This window comes from Microcaecilia unicolor, chromosome 9, assembly GCF_901765095.1.
Source record: "Microcaecilia unicolor chromosome 9, aMicUni1.1, whole genome shotgun sequence".
Classification (NCBI taxonomy): Eukaryota; Metazoa; Chordata; class Amphibia; order Gymnophiona; family Siphonopidae; genus Microcaecilia; species Microcaecilia unicolor.
Window position 1 is genome coordinate 144,599,743 of NC_044039.1, and position 19,795 is coordinate 144,619,537.

At 40.1% G+C, this 19,795-nt stretch overlaps 1 protein-coding gene across 1 annotated transcript in view; it reads right to left on the reverse strand.

The window, feature by feature from the left end:
- The window catches only part of ZNF106 (zinc finger protein 106), a 91,830-nt gene that overhangs the window by 40,884 nt on the left and 31,151 nt on the right, over positions 1–19,795 (reverse strand). The window contains exons 6-11 of the mRNA XM_030215243.1: positions 18,290–18,917; positions 14,699–14,768; positions 10,629–10,783; positions 10,482–10,542; positions 5,819–6,133; positions 4,293–5,064 (exon numbers count right to left, since the gene is read on the reverse strand). Of these exons, the coding sequence (XP_030071103.1) occupies positions 4,293–5,064; positions 5,819–6,133; positions 10,482–10,542; positions 10,629–10,783; positions 14,699–14,768; positions 18,290–18,917 (2,001 nt within the window). The remainder of the gene's footprint in view (positions 1–4,292; positions 5,065–5,818; positions 6,134–10,481; positions 10,543–10,628; positions 10,784–14,698; positions 14,769–18,289; positions 18,918–19,795) is intronic.

Consider the following 19,795-nt stretch of genomic DNA (forward strand, 5'->3'; position numbering starts at 1 on the left):
TCAGCTTGGAGAAAAGGCAGCAGAGGGGAGATATGATAGAGGTCTATAAAATAATGAGTGGAGTTGAACGGGTAGATGTGAAGCGTCTGTTTATGCTTTCCAAAAAATACTAGGACCTAGGGGGCATGCGATGAAGCTACAATGTAGTAAATTTAAAACGAATCGGAGAAAAATTTTCTTCACTCAACGTGTAATTAAACTCTGGAATTCGTTGCTAGAGAATGTGGTAAAGGCGGTTAGTTTAGTGGAGTTTAAAAAAAGGTTTGGACGGCTTCCTAAAGGAAAAGTCCATAGACCATTACTAAATGGACAGGGAAAATCCACTATTTCTGGGATAAGCAGTGTAAAATGTTTTGTACTTTTTTGGGATCTTGCCAGGTATTTGTGATCTGGATTGGCCACTGTTGGAAACAGGATGCTGGGCTTCATGGACCTTTGGTCTTTCCCAGTATGGCAATACTTATATACTTATGTACTTATATTAAAAAAAAAAAAAAAAAAGGCAGTAGTGATAGTCCTTACCTACTGCACAAGCATCTCAACAAAATATCAACCAGTCCCCAGCACCCAATTCATATTCACTCTCTGAAAGACAAACTGGGACCAACCCAATACACATGCACTCATATCCATATTTAATATACATACGTCACAGAAAAAAAACACAAAGTACACCAAATTTTAAACAAAAAGTTGATTTATTTAAAAATATAGACATATCTTCTTCCTCAGGAAGCAATGGGAGCATGAGTGGGGATTTCTGAAGCCTACAGGTGAGGCTAGGACCCTGCTTCTGTGGTGTGCCATGGGTCACCTCTTCCTGTTGCGAACATGAGTATATTAAGTCTACTTTCACTTTTAAACTTGCCACAGGTCGAGCGTCAAAACCCTGCGTCCTCCGATTTAGATGACACATAAAATCCATGGAATCATTGATGTAAGATTTAGTTTGTTCCACAAACGGCCTTAAAAAAGTGTCTACATATATTGAAAGTGGCTCCCGCAGGGAACCCCTGCTGGAAACAATTGATCGTCCTAGTGGGCGGTCCAAAGTTTTATGTACTTTGGGTAGCAAATACTGGAATTTGAGGATATCTAGTGTTCTGAAATAAGAATTCTTTCTGTGTCATCTAAATCAGATGTAATACTGCAAGATGAAACAGTGGAAATATTGTTGAATATAATGTATTCACGTGATAGAACGGTTCCTACTTCTTTTGTTCTCTCTTTGACGTCTCTGGCTTTGAAAGAAAACTATTTACAGTTTGATAGACGATTATTTCAACAAAAATCTGGAGTAGCCATGGGAGTAACAATGGCTCCCTCCATAGCAAATTTATTTGTGGCCCACTTTAAACAGCAATATATATACAGTTCTTTTTTTGATAGAGTTCATACGTGGGTTCATTTTATTGATGATCTATTCTTCCTATGGATGGGATCTGAAATGGATCTTTTAAGTTTTGTACAAGACCTCAATAGATACCATTCAACTCTTGTTTACTGTAAATTATGACAGGAAGACGATCTCATACTTGGATGTGTTGATAAAAAAAAAAAAAGATCATGGTTTTGAAACTACTATTTTTAGAAAGAGTACAGATAGGAATACTTTTCTAGATTATAGTAGTTGTCATCCGATGAACTGAACGATAAGCCTTTCTCTCTAAGATATCAATGCATTTATTCTAAAGATCAAGACTTTAAAGAGAAATCGATAGATCTACAGAAACGTTTATTAGAGAGAGGATACCCAAAACAAGTTGTTAAAACTACGTATAGAAGAGCTAAAAATAACCGTCAATATTTGTTAACATCAAGAAATAGAGAAGACGACGACAACAATAACTTTTTAACGTGTGTTCTTAGGTTTACAGCTATCACGTCTAAAGTGACAGCTGCAATTTTAAAAAAACAGTGACATTTAGTATAGACAATGCCAGTATTTTCAGAAGCCACCCTTCGGTTCGCCTACAGCAAGGGAAAAAATCTTAATTGAGTCCTTCAATGTTGAGAACTAATGAAGTACATGATGTCTCTACAGCAGAAGGGTGGACACAATATCTATGGTGCATGTCAAATGTGCAATACTATAATGGTGACCTCAATATTTAAAGATCCTCAATCCGGTAGATTTTTTTCTTCTTCGGTCTAATATGTCCTCTCAGTCAGACTATGTGGTGTACTGTATACAGTAATGCCAAGTCAGGGGGATCCACACCTTCCACAAAAAACACCAAAGGCCAACACACAACAAGAAACCAGTCCAAACAGGGAATAAGAGGGAGGATGACTGCATTAAGGAAGGTTTGGAGTGTTCTATGAACCCTGTCCTTTAAGACAGATATAACAAAGGAAAATATTACGGACCTTGAACAAGCGATTTTCCATTTAGACATAATTGACCTCGTATGCTAACAAATCCTCATTCTGTTGTTTGCTAAGCATTGGTAATTTGTTTTATGACTATAAGATGTTTTATACACATGTGCAAGCAATGGGATTTTATTTCCCATTATAGAGGTGGGTTAAATAATTGTTTCAAAGAGTATGTAAATGAGATATTGTAAAGATTAACGAGTGGCAGACATTTGTGGCTTCTTGCTCTTAGGATGCACTGACATCAAAGCCCAGATATACTCAGTGTGGTTTCCTTTCTTTTTTATTCCAAACAAGCAATTTTGGATGTCTATAAAGAATAATGAGGTTCATGAATAGGGAAATTAAACAGCTTAGTGCAGAGCAGGACTGAAATGCATCATTAAAATGCATTTCTGTACAGTTCAGCCTCACAAAGAGCTTCCTCTCCAGATTTTAATAGCAAATGTTTTATTTGCCTACCTGCACAAATAAGTTATTTGCATCAACCTCTTTTGTGGTCATGTAATGTGTAAATCAAGCCCTTAATGAGTATAACATAACACCACAAATCTTCTTTGCCATTTCTACAGCTGAATCTAGAAAGCTAGTTTTGGGCAGTGCACTGCTACAAATATGTATTTCTTTTTTCTGTCCTTTATTTTTCCTTAAGATTTGTTCCACAGAAAGAATAAGTATTTTAACAATCCCTCACCTTAAACTATTTGAGAACAACATTAGAATTAATAGCACAGCAGGTCAAAGAATGTACCATTCCCCTTCTCTAAGTATCCACTTTTTCATGTCTGCATACGTTCACACCAATCTGTTCTGGGCTGAAGTAGAATCCCCCTACAATCTCTCTTATTATATTTTATAATAATGTTTGGTAAAGAAAATATTATAAATTAATTTTTCTTAAGCCTCTGAGGTGGCTGTATGACTGAATTCTTCCATTAAGTAACTAGCGGATCCTCCTCCACACTGTCCTTTTAGTCACTAGGGGGCAGAGGATCAAAACTCCGGTGCTATTCTAAATAGTGCCATAAAAATAGCACCAGAACAGTGTGGAAGACCACCACCCTAATGATCAAAGCTAATGAGATGCAAATATAGGTGCGCTCATAGCTTTCAGCATTAGGGAGTTCGGTGGGAGGACTGTGCTTTGCACATGCACAGAAGAGTTCAGTGGTAAGCTCAGATCCTGTGTGCATGCGTCTGGTAAAACCCAAACATGAAGCACACACTGGCGTGTTTTCTGCAGCCTAAATACAAGCGTTTTTAATTTTTTTTCCCGGATGCTTATATTTAGATGCAAGTAATAGACGCCAATGTGTGAGGTTTTTTTTGTTTGTTTTTTAAAGCATAGCTGCTTTAAATTTAGATGCAGGACAGGAACATCAATGTGTGCTTTACGTTTGGGTCTGCTGTTTCTCACAGCCAGCACTCAAGAGCTTGCACGGGCTTCCTTCTGCTTCCAAAAGCAATCAAAACTGGTAGATTTTGCAGAAAGAATCATGGAAAAACCTCTCTTCCAACACCCTAATGCCTGCTCGGACCTGGCATTCTATTTTATGGTGGTAAGGCACCTTTCTTTCAGGCGTTCTTTTCTGATCACTAGGGAAGAATACAAAATGACCTCATTTAAATGAGCTTGACTAAATTTGCATGCTATCTGCGCTAAGGCCTGGCGTGCTCGTTGATTGCAGCGCTAGACCCCTCTGATCATTCTGCGCTGGTAAATGTGGGCACTAGTACAGTGCTAATGGCCTCTAGTGCCCGCATTTACTTTTGACCATCGGGGCCTAAGAGAACATGCTTTGATGTGCTCAATAAGACCAAAGCAAACAACACAAGTGGCATATCTCAGATCTGGAAACAGAGAACCCTTTGAAAAGCTAACAATATTCATCTACTGACAATCTTGCCCTCACCTTGTACGAACCCCATCTTTATAGCTGGAACCCATCTCACTGGTGGACGTCACCTCGTCATAACCGCAATTCATCGTCTCTACAAGGGCTAGCTCTGTGTTGCTCATGAAGTTTTGCTTAGATGGGCTATCAGGTTTCTCATTTCCAGACTCTGAGTCAACAGCAACCACTTCAAACTGTTTATTTGAGATCTCTACAACCTCCACAGCGGAATCGCTATTGTTCTGATCCTTATTTTCTGTCTCCTGCATGATGCCTCCATCCTCCTGTTCCAACGGGCTGGAAGTGGTAACTTTAATTTCTTTGGGAATCTTCCTGCTCTTAATTTTCCGGATTGGCTTACTGATATCAATATCATGTTCTGTGTCACTGTTCTCAGGCACATGGGAAGCTCGCAGAGATTTTTTCTTCCGTAGTTTCTTCTTCTTTTTGCCCCCTTGGCTCTCTGTGGAGGCCAGGGTTGACTCTGCATGTTGCTCTGACTGCTCTGGTGGAGGGCATGGGGTTTTTTCCAGGATTGCTTGTATGGTGAAAACATGAGTTTGGAAGGTACTGTTGTGCCCTCCTGACAAGGAATTTTGCTTTAAGGCACTAATTTCCTCTTTCTTGCTGCTAAAAGGTGACTGTGAGGGAGAGTTGCTTTCAGATGATTTGGGCTCCCCCCCGTCTGGGGCAGACTTGCTGCTGATCAGTGGGAAACTTTGGACTAGCTCAGTCAAGGACCTGGTTGCAGTAATAACTGGGTACAGCGAAGGACTCTGGCTGAGCTCTCCTTATGGAAAGAGAAGAAAAATCACTAAGTAACTGGGCTTTGTGGAGAAATATCTAAACGCATAATGAGTTCTCTCTTTCAAGTACAATTATACTTTGTTATCATGTCTAAATTTTTATTTAACATGCACACAAAATCCACACAAGCATTTGGAAACCAAGGCAAATGTGACTATTTCTTCAGGCCAGACTTTATTAGTCTACAATATAAATATATATTCAGCTGATTCTCCTACATATGTGGATAATATTTGCACATCAGCAACATGTTGCCTGCTAAAAACATTCAATTACACTTTGGACCTGTACTTATAAAATGAGATGTGCAAAGACTATAAAAATGTTGGTATGGCATAAAAAAAGGACACGCTTCCCAAACTGCATAGCCCTCTCCATTGCACTGGTAGATCTCTTCGAAGACTAAGCCATCTAAAATTACTGAAAATGTTTTTAAAATTAGCGTCGCTGTTTTCCTCATGCATTTCAAACTCAATCTGGCACCCAAATTTTAACATGCCTATACTCTAAAATGCTGATGGGAAGGAAATCAATCAACCTTTTACCAATGAATAAAAGGCAGTAGTAGTACCCTTTTTTGTTACTCAGTTTTCCTTTGGCAACCTTCCTGTACAAGGTTGATTTCTGTCATCCATTTAACAGGCATGGTGATTTATCTTGTCTATCCCTTTGTAAAATGAAAATGCCATTCTGCTTCTCAATATATTTGCTTTTAGACAACAGGTTAGCCAGCATACCATTCGCATGCAGGGAGCCCACATATGGTGCTGTGTTCATGCTTTCATTCCCATGTTCTGGAGACATGGGCTCTTGCTTAATTGTCACAGAAGAATCAGGCATTGTGGTGCTGACATTTCCAGGCAATGTGCTCAGTTGACTGCTTAGCGTAGAGGAAGAAGGCATGAGAGGGGGTTGGTGCACCGGTGCCTCCAGAAGGAGAGAAAAGAGATGTCCAGAGGACAAATCAACTGCTTCTAGTAACTTGCTGTTTCTTCTTTCTCCTGATGTACTGGCAGAAGGCTGTCCTGCACACTCTGGGGGCTCATAGGTTTCTAATGTAAAGAGAAAAAAACAGTTTGCATGCCATTCTAGAGAAAAGCAGTTAACAACTACTGTAGTAAAGAAAGTCAGCTTTAAGAATCTTCGGAGAAAGTAACACAAATAACCAAAAGGAACTCTAGAATTCTCGATGCCACTTGGTAAGCAGAAATGGACACATCTGAGGGTTATTTCTTCAGCTGCAGTAAATCAGGTCCTAGTCTAGTAACAAGCAATGACTGATACAGTTCTGCTGACAAGAAGAGCTATAGGTAAATTATATTTATATTTGGTGAGAGGTAAGAGGTAAATAGGAACCTTCATTTTAAAAGTTACTTTATTTTTTCACAGGAACGTTGTGATTATATTGGGAGGCAGCGAGGACCCTTGAAATGGTACATCAGCAGCAGTGAAGGGTAGGTCAGAACACTAGTGCAATAACTTACAGGTCTCTAAAAGAAACACTTCCTCTGAATTTGACTACAAGTAACCTAGTGGATAAAGCAGAGGGCTAACCAACAAAGTCAGGTTCAAATCTCACTGTAGTTCAGGGATTCTCAACCCAGTCCTCAGGACACAACTAGCCAGTCAGATTTTCAGGATATCCCTAATGAATATTAATAACAAGTATCTGCAATAACAGTACGTGTGCTTTTATTTACAAATATTGATTTATTCAAATTCACCTGAATATTTTATCTAATACATATTACATGCATTTAGTGCTAAACCATTCATACTATCATTCATTCTATTCACTACTCGTGTGTAATCCCTTTGTTGCTTATCCCACTATGAGAAGCAAATTTACAACATCGAGCTCAGAACTGTTTAATACACACTATTCTAATTTACTGCTTAGCTTAATAGCTCCCTTTTGAGCCATCCCTTGTTTATTACAAGGTCTGTTGTTAATTGTATACTAGCAGCAGGGATTCCTTTGTCTCTTGTCTGTTTTATCACACCATACTGCTTTTCTTGCTGCTTAAAGCAAAGCCTTAGGCATAAGTCCCGGATTATTTGATTCAAATCTGTGCCAATGTTGCTTTGCTGTGAATGTTAAACTGTATGGTAACTCCCTTTCGAGCCGTCCTTTCACTTCTATGTGTCTTCTTTATACTCTTCTGCTTTTACTCTGTTTGTTCTGTCAGACGCTCAGCTTTTAATTATACTAGCAACAAGGGGTGTTTCTCTTTCTCTTGATTTCAAAGTCTCTCTGTGTTTGTTGAGGTAACCTTGCTTCGCTGCCCGTCTAAACAAAATAAAATACAACGTCCATGTGAATTGTTATATATAGGACAGACAGTTAAGTAAAATACAGAACTGCACAGCACCTCAGCAACATCCGGTTACAGAAGGTGGATACTCCAATAGTTAAGCATTGGCTTTCTAATGGACATACTACAGAACAATTAAAATTTGTAGTATTAATACAGATGGACTTGACTAAAGGGGGGAACGTACTACAAAGGCTAATGCAGATAGAACAATGCATCATATATGAATGGCAAACAGTGACCCCTAGGGGTTTAAACAAAGAAGTGGGCTGGGCGGGAGTATAAAACACAGACAGGGTCGAGAGACATCGAAAGACAGCACTGCGCATGAGCAGAGAGATAAAAAGAAGAGAGCCATTTTCAAAACACAAGAGAGGATACCTACCAGACAGCAGCTAAGCAGGAAGAACTACTGGGAAGGTAGGAGTTCAGAGATTATCAAAGTAATGTAAGATATGTGGTATAAAGGTGAAGTATAGAAATCATGCCAGTATTTTATTTTGTTTAGACGGGCAGCTGTGACTTCTAAGATATTAGCACCGAAGCAAGGTTACTTCAACCACTGCCTCAACCTATCGTCTCAGCATAATAAATATAAACCTACCACTTTAAATATTCCCAACTATTCCCTACCCATTTCAGATAGTTTAAAACTTCTTGGAGTTACAATTGATCGACACCTGTCCCTGGAAACCCAAGTAAATTACACCACAAAGAAAATGTTTTACTCGATGTGGAAACTTAAACGTATTAAACCTCTTTTTCCTCTAGATGTTTTTCGCAATTTGATACAATCAATGGTATTAAGCCATTTGGACTACTGTAACGGAATCTATGCAGGTTGCAAAGAACATCTAGTCAAGAAACTTCAGACTGCGCAGAACACAGCGGCGAGACTGATCTTTGGAAAATCTAAATTCGAATCTGCCAAGCCCCTTCGTGGAAAATTACACTGGCTACCCATTAAAGAACGTATCACCTTTAAGGTCTGTACCTTGATTCACACGATCATTTATGGAGAAGTTCCCGAATACCACCCAGAAACAGGTCGAGTTTCTCCCGATCCTACCTAAATTTACATTATCCAGTTTGAAGTGGCCTTAAATACAAATCTACCTACGCCTCCAACTTCTCCTTCATGGACACACAACTATGGAATGCTTCACGAAAAGCCTTAAAATCTACTCAGAACTATCTAAATTTTAGACAATTATTGAAGACCACCCTGTTTAAGAAGGCCTACCTTCCAGACTCAACATAACCTACTTCTTCCTGGTCTCACCATGATTCATGGACTCTGTTACCTTGTATTATCTTTTGCTATCTTTGTTGTTCATAAGATACCTATTTGCCTATTATCTTACTTTTACATAGTTTAATTGTACTTTCTCTGTACTGTAGCCTATCCTACGGTTTTGTAAGCCACATTGAGCCTGCAACTAGTGGGAAAATGTGGGGTATAAATGTATCAAATAAATAAATAAAAATATCCTGAAAACCAGACTGGCTAGGTGTGTCCCTAGGACTGAGTTGAGAACCCCTGCTGTAGGTCCATGTGATCTTGGACAAATCACCTAACCCTCAATTGCCTCAGGTACAAAATTAGATTGTAAACCCTCTGGGGACAGAGAAATACCTCTTGTACCTGAATGTACCTTGCCTTGAGTTATTACTGAAAAAAGTGTGAGCTAAATCCAAGTCATATACATACAAATATGTATGTTCTGAAACACCTTGTGTACTTTTAGCATTATTATGTGAAAGCACATTTTAAACAGCCTATTTGTGTGTAAATGAATCTGAAAATTGCCCTCAACTTGTTAGAAAACATTACTTTCTAGTATTTCCTAACTTCACTCAAACTGTAGACTACCTAGGGAACTTTGGCTATAGTGACTCCTCAAAGGCAAGAGAAGGCTTAACTACCAAAGGAATTTATTTGGGCAGATTACATGGGCCATGTGGTACATGCCTGCCATCATACTGCATATTTCTATAAAAATAAGTCTCTAAAGCGTCTGGAAAGCAAACCTAATATTTTATCTCTTTGGGTGCTGCTTTGGTTTACAACCAGATGGCTCAGCAGCAGCAGTACCATGCAAGAGATACAGGTTTGATTCTTGTGCCTGGATCCTGATTCTGAGGATGCTGCGAAGGCAGTATTCATTGCACCCAAAAAGGAGGCAACACAATCATTGCTCAACAGCATACCTGTTACTTCTGGAGCAAACTGTGATTTATGCCTTTCTAGAGGACTACTATTGCATCCACTGAGCTACATGGGAGTCAAATGAGGGAATGCAGTTGTACAGAAAACCCTTGGCAGCACTGCGACCCCAGCTAGGACAGGCTCCATCTCAACTGGAAACCCAAAGGAGGCAGGAAGAAGCTGCAAGGGTAAAACAATCTATGGCCTAACAAGCTATATTTGTCTTCCTGAGGGAAGGCTATAATTAAGTACAGTGCTGGTCTACCAGCAACAGGAAGAACAGCACTAAAAGGAGCCACACTATGCACATTTTGTCACAGTAACATGCAGTAAGCCTTGACCTGTGTAGGATGAAAATAAAGTACACTGCATGTTTCCAACCTGACTACAAAAGAAGCAAACATGTCAGTACTAAGCAATGCACTTATTTTTTTTATTTTTGTTACATTTGTACCCCGCGCTTTCCCACTCATGGCAGGCTCAATGCAGCTTACATGGGGCAATGGAGGGTTAAGTGACTTGCTCAGAATCACAAGGAGCTGCCGGTGCCTGAAGTGGGAATCAAACTCAGTTCCTCAGAACCAAAGTCCACCACCCTAACCACTAGGCCACTCCTCCACTCCATAATATACATAAATGAATTAGGCCTTCAGAAAAAGTAAAAACAATTACGTTTTCAAAGTGAATTATCAGCAGAAAACCCACAGACAAAGGTATGATGTCAGTACTTAGGACTTCTACTGGTAATCACAGTAGATATGCCAAGATACCTCTGAGCTTCTTTTGCTGTCCTGTAACACACAGCTTGTACCCCACACAACCTTTAATACTTACAACACAAAGGAAAGAATAAGTAACTGTCTTGTAAAATAGTACCTTGCAATCCTTGCAGTATCTGGATTCGCTGGGTCCTTAATGTATTCATCTCCAATGTTATCTAGAAACAGAAAAATGAATTTTAATTCTGCTCACAAGGCCTACAGGAGGATCAGCTTCTACCTTTAAGCATAACAAGCCATTTACCTGCTGTTTCAAGACAAGAAGACTCTGAACCTCAATATAGGCTGCCTGTAGAGTGGCCCGAGCCTGAAGTAGATTGCTATCCACACCTTGCAGAGACTTGCTCAGCTCCTCTTCCCTCAAAGAAATGCTCAACAGCTGATCCACCTGAGAACGCTCTACAGTGAAAAGAAACTTTTACACTTCAGCAATAAAAAATTACACTTGAGATATCACTTGAGAGTGATCTGTTATACTAACTTTTATGGAATTATTAGAATAAATGTTACTAATATATAAGCAAACATACTAAAAATACTGTGTTTACGAGAAAAGTTGTCAGATCTGGTGAATTATTCCCATGCAAAAACAAAGACTATGTTACATGATCGTAAATAGGCCCAAAAGGAATGAAGTTTTCTAAAACAGTTAACATGGCAATTAGCATTTGCTAAAACTCTAAAACAAAAATTCTTATTAGGGGTGTGGTACGGGTGGGAAATTGGTAGGAGCTACGTCTTGTAGGTAATATAAACGTCAATACTGTGGAACAGCTCAGGCACAGAGGCTGCTCCATCATGTAGCAAATGTTTGGGGGTGACAGCAAGCACCCCAAAAACAGCTGTGCTGTAGCCTCCTCACTTTAATTTCTGGTTAGAGGAGGCAAACAATTGGTGAGGGTTAGGGCAGGAGAAGGCGAACCCCCAACTGAGAAGTAGCTAAAGTAAAAGAAAACAGTGCACGGCCTAGGGAGCCTGGGCCCGCATACTCAGCATTTGCCGGTTCAATACTACTCCCTCCCACCCAAAATGTCTACAATGAAGGGAGCATGACTAGATGGCAGATGCAGAGCACGGACTCCCAGGCCTTGCACTGAACTTTCCTTTTAGTTTTGATGTAGACTCAGCAAACTGGGACGGGAAGAGAAATGTGGGAAGATGCTGGATATGAATGGGGAAGGGAAGAGATGAAAATTGGATAGTGAAGGGGTGAAATTTGAGTGGGTAGAGGCAGAAAAATAAATGGAAGAAAGTGAAGGATCAATGTCAGATATAGATGTAGGTGAGGAAGTGAGAGAAAAGAAATTGCAAATGTTCAGGAAACTGGAAATCAAGTGAAGAGGACAGTGGAAACCAGAACCAGAGACTTGGACCAACATAATTAAAAAGTTCTATGTTCAATTTAGTTATTGGAACATGTCAGTTTTGGAAATTTACATCTGTAATCACCATATTTTGAATAATTCAGGAGGAAATGCATCTCTAGTTCTCTTATGTTGTACTGTATGCAGAGTTTAGCTACTTGGAGTTTCAGTTTAATTTTTGTCTACATATTTCTATTTTAGATTGTGGTAACTCATTTTGTATTTGGTGAGGGTCTACCTTTATGAAGCGTGTGTGATCAAAGCCAATTATTCTGTTAGCATGGAGTGGTTATTATAGGGATCTGTTTTCCCAGTAGGACAACTGATGTTCTAGAGCTCACTGCAATGTTTACAGTGCTGCCTTTGTCTGGGGTGGCTCCTTGTTATGTGCGTTCTGGTCCCGAATAACTTTTGTAGGATTTTAGATTATTTGATAAAAATGCTTGGTACTGGAGTGGGTTTACGTTGTTGTTACTAATTAGGATATTTTTGCATGGTGAATTCTACGGGGAAATATCTTAATTCTGCTCTGCACCCATTGTTGTTTTAATTAGCATTTAACACTGATAGTTCAGTGTGAAGGATCAGGGGTCAATATTTTTTATATTTAGAGTTCTAGGCCACATAACTACAACAATTTCTGCTAAGTATAGCCAACATTTACAAAGTTTTTATTTTTGCTAGAATATAGCTTGGGAATGTAAATTGTGATCTTTTTGTCTTGGGAGCAACTGCCTGACCTGCAGTCTGAGTGATGGGTCCTCCTCACTCTGCTTCCTGATTAAAGTTTCAGCTGGCCCTCTCTTCTGGAGGTATTGGAGGGGGGGGGGGCACTATCTCATCTCTTCCCTCAGGCAGCAGACTTGCCTTAAGCTGCTCCTGGTTACTGCATATTAACTGCTGACACAGAAGAAAGCAGGGCAGTTAGCTAAGCCTACAGATGCATAGGTAAATGAATTCCATGTTATCAGCCAGGCTGTTAACACAGAGCAATGGATGTTACCATGAATTAACAGCATCGCTGTCTTCCTCAAAATGTTGGGAATGCCCCCCAACAACTAATGCAGAGATTTGCACTTCTGCAGGTTAACTTCTGTAGTTAAGGTGATTTTATTCATGGGAGGGAGATTTATGGTTTAGGGGGTAGTGGGAGGCTGCAACAATTTGGAATGGGATAATATGAGGAAGGGGAGGTGTTGACAAGGGAATGGCAACATAGGCCATGGAACAGGGGGAGCCACAGGTGCCATGGAACCTCCCCAAATTTTGCTACATTTCCTTTGCCCCCATGAGGCCTTTCTTCTCTCACCTTGCATCTGCAAACACACAGAAATAAGGTGACCCAAAAGAAAACAGAAAATTCCAGAACAGCATACTCAAGGCTGGCCGGCAGGCTTCCGTCCCCTCTGAAACAGAAAGTTTGGAGGAAAAGGAGGGAGTCAGTAGACCTTGAGCATCTGAAGGCCCTACATCAGGCCAGCCGTGTTATGCTGAATGAGAAGGGAAAGGAACGAAAGGAGAGAGGTACTGCAGATCATGGGGGAGGGAGAAGTTTTGCAAGGCTGCTGCTTGAAGTCTCGGCAGACATTTTAAACAAGCAGCGGAAACGAGAGGATCAGCAGCAGCAGGCAGGAATCTTTCCTGCCCCAAAGTCACTAGATCACCAAGGTGCCTTGAGGTATGTGTGGAGAGGGCACCCTGAAGCTTGGGGGAGGGAAAGCAAAGCTTGGTTTGCCATAAAGTTCTATGAGACCCCCGCAAGACCCTGATCCATCCCTGCGAACCTAGAGGGGATCCCTGTGGAATTCCCACTATCTCCATTCCCGTGCAGCTCTCTGCAGTGAATACAGAATATCACTTTGAGAGATGTTCAATTTAGAGTGACTCAGAGGGTGTACATCCCACCTAAGTGGGCTTACAACATGGGCTACAGCTCGAATTTTCAACTGCTTGAAATGGAGGACAGAGCAGGCAAGTGTGGGCCATAAGCTTTGAAGTTGCCCAGGTATACAACGATTTTGGTTGGAGGTGTTTGCTTTTATCTCAAAGGTGGTGGGCAAAATATTTTTCCAATTCCCTGGTGAATTACTCCGGGCGGTAATTCCATTTTTGACGTGTCCCCAAAACATGCTAACTCAATGGGTGGCGGTAAGGTCTCAGGCCAAATATGAATGCGCGCTGGTTTTAATTTTGCCGCATGTCCATTTTCGGACACACAAAAAAAGGGCTTTACCAGGTGCACAGAAAAATTGACCTGTGCACATCCAAAATACACACCTACTCCAGAACAGGCCATTTTTTGGTGCACCTTAGTAAAAGGACTCCTTAGAGCATTATCCTCTGTAGCAGCACTCAGTAGGGTCGTGGGATTCATGGTTCCAGTGCTAGGAATGTTTCAGGTTTTGATCTGTGTTAATTGTGATTTTCCTTATATTCCATTACATTTTTCTTTTATTTTGTATTTCTCAAAAAGATTTATCATAAATGCACAGGAAGTGGGTCCCTTTCAAGTGAAAGGAAGTTCTGGAATGAAAGGGCATAAGATGAACGTGAAAGAGGATAGACAGGAGTAAGCTAAACAAATACTTCTTTACGGAAAGGATAGTAGATACGTGCAATGGCCTCCCACTGGAAGTGGTAGAGACGAAGACTATATCTGAATTCAAGAAAGCATGAGACAAGCACAGATGATCTTTAAGACAGAGGAAAAGTAGTAGAGATTTGTAGTTAGTATGGACGGGCAGACTGGATATGCCGTATGACCTTTATCTGCCATTATCTTTTGTGAAACATGTGCAAGCACTCCTCAGCTTCAAAGTTACTGCCTTGATTCTGAACCTCATATACAAGACCAATGTGAGCATTTATGTGCTATGAGCACTCCTCTGCCTCAAAAGTCAGCCCCCCTGGAATCACCCCTATATGTATATGTTCAATGTTTAGCACTCACCTTTTTTGCTTTTAAGTTTTCTTCGTTTATTTTTCCTTTCCAAACTTGGGATTTCAGGAGACCCTCCATCCTAACCAATTGACATAAATATAAAATGTGAATGACTAAGAACAGCAAAGGGACATGTAAGAGGAACTGTGACTATCAGCACTGGATCCAGATGTAGATCTCTCTCTTGATTTAAAGTGATGTCATTTGGAATTCTTAAACTTGTCAGGAGCATTCAATCACATGAAAATGTATCTGAACATATAAAGGGAAGAATCATAGGTTCTCATTTTAAGGCAAACATTACATGCCACAAGTCCAGTGTAGCAGGGGCTACAGCTGTGCAAGCCATTTTGAGAGCAGTTATCACCAAAGTGAGAATGTTCAGGTTTGTAAAACAGGGGCCCCTATTGGGAAATGGTTCAAGATTCTGCCTTTGACACAGAGGAGCTATCTTATTAAGCACTTTGAATTTTGATTACATAGTAACATAGTAGATGACGGCAGAGAAAGACCTGCACGGTCCATCTAGTCTGCCCAACAAAATAAACTCATATGTGCTACTTCTTGTGTATACCTTACCTTGATTTATACCTGCCATTTTCAGGACACAGACCGTAGAAGTCTTGCCCAGAACTAGCCCCACCACCCAAACACCAGCCCCGCCTCCCAATCTCGGCTAAGCTTCTGAGGATCCATTCCTTCTACACAGGATTCCTTTATGTTTATCCCACGCATGCTTGAATTCCGCTACCGCTTTCATCTCCACCACCTCCCGCGGGAGGGCATTCCAAGTATCTACCACTCTCTCCGTGAAGAAATACTTCCTGACATTTTTCTTGAGTCTGCCCCCCTTCACTCTCATATCATGTCCTCTCGTTCTACCGCCCTCCCATCTCCGGAAAAGGTTCATTTGCGGATTAATACCTTTCAAATATTTGAACTCTATCATATCACTCCTTTCCTCCAGGGTATACATGTTCAAGTCCGCAAGTCTCTCCTCATATGTCTTGTAATGCAAATCCCATACCATTCTCGTAGCTTTTCTTTGCACCGCTTCCATTTTTTTTTTTTTTTTAAATCCTTAGCAAGGTACGGCCTCCAGAACTGAACACAATACTCCACGTGGGGCCTCACCAACGACTTATACAGGGGCATCAACACCTCTTTTCTTCTGCTGGTCACACCTCTCTCTATACAGCCTAGCAACCTTCTGGCTACGGCCACCGCCTTGTCATACTCTTTCGTCGTCTTCAGATCCTCAGATACTATCACCCCAAGATCCCTCTCCCTGTCCGTAACTATCAGACTCTCCCCGCCTAACACATACTTCTCCCGTGGATTAGACATTTGAAATTACTTTACATATCCTTACTTTGAGATATGTCAATATAAACAACATATTATATGGTGGGAATTTTTGTGCTACCTCTTCTTTCTAAGTTGTTTTGGGTTTCTCTTTTTTGCATTTAAAATATATACCTTCTATATACCAGTGATTTCTTGATCTCAATTACCCCAAAACTAACTGGATAACTGTCAGATCATGACATGTTAGGGAAGTAAAGGTCCTAGATGAAATAAGTGACTGTTTCATGGTGCAGCTGGTTCAGGAACCAACAAGAGAAGCTATTTTAGATTGAATACTTAGTAGAATGCAGGACTTGGTGCAAGTTGGAACAGTGTTGGGTCTGCTTGACAATAGTGATCACAACATGATCAATTTTGAATTAATAACCGGACTGAAGACACTGGGGATGCCTACTCCATTAACATTTAACTTTCCAAAAGGCAGTTATGATACTTTAGGAAAAAGGTTAAAAGAAAAAACTAAAAGGAGCAGCTGCAAATGTTAAGAATTTTAATCAAATGTAGACATTGTTAAAAATACCATATTGGATGTCCAGAACAGATGTATTCCACATATTACAAAAAAATGGAAGGAAGGTCTAATAACTGCTGGCCAAAAAAGCAAACAGGATGCTAGGAATTATTAGGAAAGATGCAAAATAAGACTAAGAATATTATAATGCTTCTATATCATCTATGGTGTGACCTCACCTCGAGTACTGCATTCAATTCTGGTCTATCAAAAATTCAAAAATCTGCTACAGAGCAACTTAAGAAACTAACACCACACTATTTGCTCTAAGTCACTGATATTATCCTCACACTTCTAAGGACAGTATTTCACTCTTTGAATTATAATAATTTTAATCAAATGAAGCCTCATAAGCCCAGGGTACCATACATTTGGACAACCCCTTAATGGGCTCTCATCATCGGCTCCAACTCCTCCGAAAACCACTGCAAAGCAAAACAACTCACATTGGAGAAAAAGATCTGCAGTAAAAAAACAGGAGGAGCTATCTACTATTACTAAATCCTAGTAAATTGATTGAAGGATAAACTTCAAGATTGAGGTTACCCCAAAAAGATAATTAAACATGCATATAAGAGAGCTGTTTAATCATTGAGAGTTTTTACTTTGTAAATTAAAAGGTCAGACAAATATTTCTGTTTGCATAAGGGAATGAAGGATCTGCTTATCACTCTACAGAAGATTTTCAAAAAGAGCAGCCAGCCCCCTGTAAAAACCAGCTTCTCATGACAACCCAACTTTCTTCACCACTGACATGCTTTTCTCTGTCCCAACAGGGCTTAAAACATAAGTTTAAAAATAACTTCAATTTTATTTCAAGTTTTGAAAACTCAGTCTCAGTTCCATGCATTTAAATTTGGAGATAGTCTCTTAATTTTAAAAGACACTGGAAAGAAAAAGTCCAAACTTTTAAAGAATGATGAATAATTTTGGGAATAAAAATACTTTACCCAAATTTCTGCAGACATTTTATTTAAATTTCATTCTGCACACAATTTTCTTCCAAAAAAAGGAAAAAAACAAACACCCACTCCTCTCAACCAACCCTTCTACGCTGCCTCAGACCTAGTGAAAAATGTTTCCTGCGCTAATGCGCGGGAGAAACTTAATTTTGGTTCATGGCTGCAGGGTGCAAAATGATCACATTAATATGTATTTAAATGCATTTTAACATGGTCTGCGGTAATGGGTCAGCAAGAGTTAAACACCATACTAAAACCATTTGAGTACTTGGTGTGCATGCAAGTGTTAACGCCAGTGGTATTTTTGAGCATTAGCCTCTTAATCAATTACTCTCCTGCTCTATCTACTCCTCAAAGACCTGTGTAAACTAACAGTGTTTACAAAAGTAAAATACCAAATTTTAGCAATCTCTTGTACAACTTAACAAATGTGACCAGCTCTGGGAAAGCATGACTAAAGTCTAGGGACTTTAGTCATGTGTTCCCACAGACGATCACAAATAAGTTTAGCTTGTTCACAGAACAAGGTGATCTTAGAAATTCACACAGCGTCATAGTTTTACCAAACAGCTTGAACCACCAGTCAGTAGAACAAATCATTGAAGTAGCTTTCTCTCGGGGGTCATTTTATTTGCAATTCTGGCAACCCTTTACCAAAATTTTAGCTGGCACTCAATCACTGCATTTCAAGTACTGACTGGACTGGCAAGGTATTTAAAGTGTCTAAATACTACAGAAGCATTTCCTTCTGCTACTTACCGCTGTTGCTCTTCTTTTCTTCCCAATGCCCTGGGCGTCATTCTGTTCTGTTCCAGAGGTACAGCTGCTGTCTGTAGCTGCCTCCACTACAGTTGAAGAGGTAGGAGCCGATGTTCCACTCTGATTTTCCAGACCATGTCTTTCACCTTGGCTCTCCGGTGCACTGTGCTTATCAGGCTGTTCAAAACTTTGTAGATTTTCCCCTTTCATTATAAAAGTGACAACTGCTGTGTCTCTGGAAGAATGAGTGCTGTAGTGCCACTGGTTGGTTATCAACTCAGATTTTTCCACTGCAGCATAGGATGACACAGGAACAGCAGTCTCCTCTTGCTCCAAGCCAGAATCCTCATAACTGCAATTTGGTTTAAGTCGTACTCCAGCCAGACGACTGATAGGAGCAATTTGTCTTTGTTCACTTTCCCGGTCTGTGATTTGGTCATCAAAAAAGTCATAAACAGAGGCAGACCTGTCCACTGCCACACTGCTCTCAGAGAGACTACGTTTACGAACAGACCCTGGTGGCAGTACTGAGATCCCTTCCCAGTGGAATCCTTCGAGACTTGACAGGTCTGGTTCCTCATTCAAATCCTGATCATTATGAACTGGTGCAGTCATCTCAATGCCAAACCTTTGGGAGAAAACACAACCAGGATGAAAACACAAGCATGGAAACCAATCTAACAGTGACTATGGTGATTTAGAGGAAAGTTTTCAGGGACACCTCTGCAGTTAAAACAGTATAGCCAAGGAAATAGTTACTTTAAAAACTGCCCACATTGTATGCTGGTAAAAGGATATGTATTGTTCAACACCATGCATACCTTTAACCATACTGAGTAAAGTCATAGTTTTGGATCATAAGACAAGGAACCTCCATAAAATGCAGTGAAAATGTCTATCTAAGGGAAAAGCACCCACAATTTTGAAAGTGAATGCCCCATTCCAGGTATCTACCACCCTCTCTGTGAAAAATACTTCACGACCTCAATTCATGTCCCCTAGTTCTACCACCTTCCTGTGTCTGGAAAAGATTTGTAAATTAAAACTTTTCAAATATTTGAACGTCTATCATATCACTCCATATACAGAGAGGAGGTTTAGCATGCTCACCCAGAGAAATGTGCTTTTTTTTTTTTTTTACACCATTGGAAGATAGAAATCCTGATTCTACTGGAAATGAACACCACCGTTTAAAATTACCTGAGATACAGATGGAGATTTCTTCCTCATTATTACAAACATTTATTCTTGCAATTCAAAAAAGGGCTGAATCAGTGCCTCACTGAGAACTATTGAACAAATTTCCTCTCCGGTTGCATATTTCTCCTCATTGGGTGGCGAGAGCTGGTCTTGTACACGAGGGGACTTGACCTAGATGATAGACTTCTCCTGCAACTCTAGAGCATGTGTTTTAGATTTGTGTAACAGTGAACATATTTTGGAAGCAGATTTTGGATCTCTTTCATAATATGTGGACTTTCTCTGTTCACTGAACACCCTTAATTC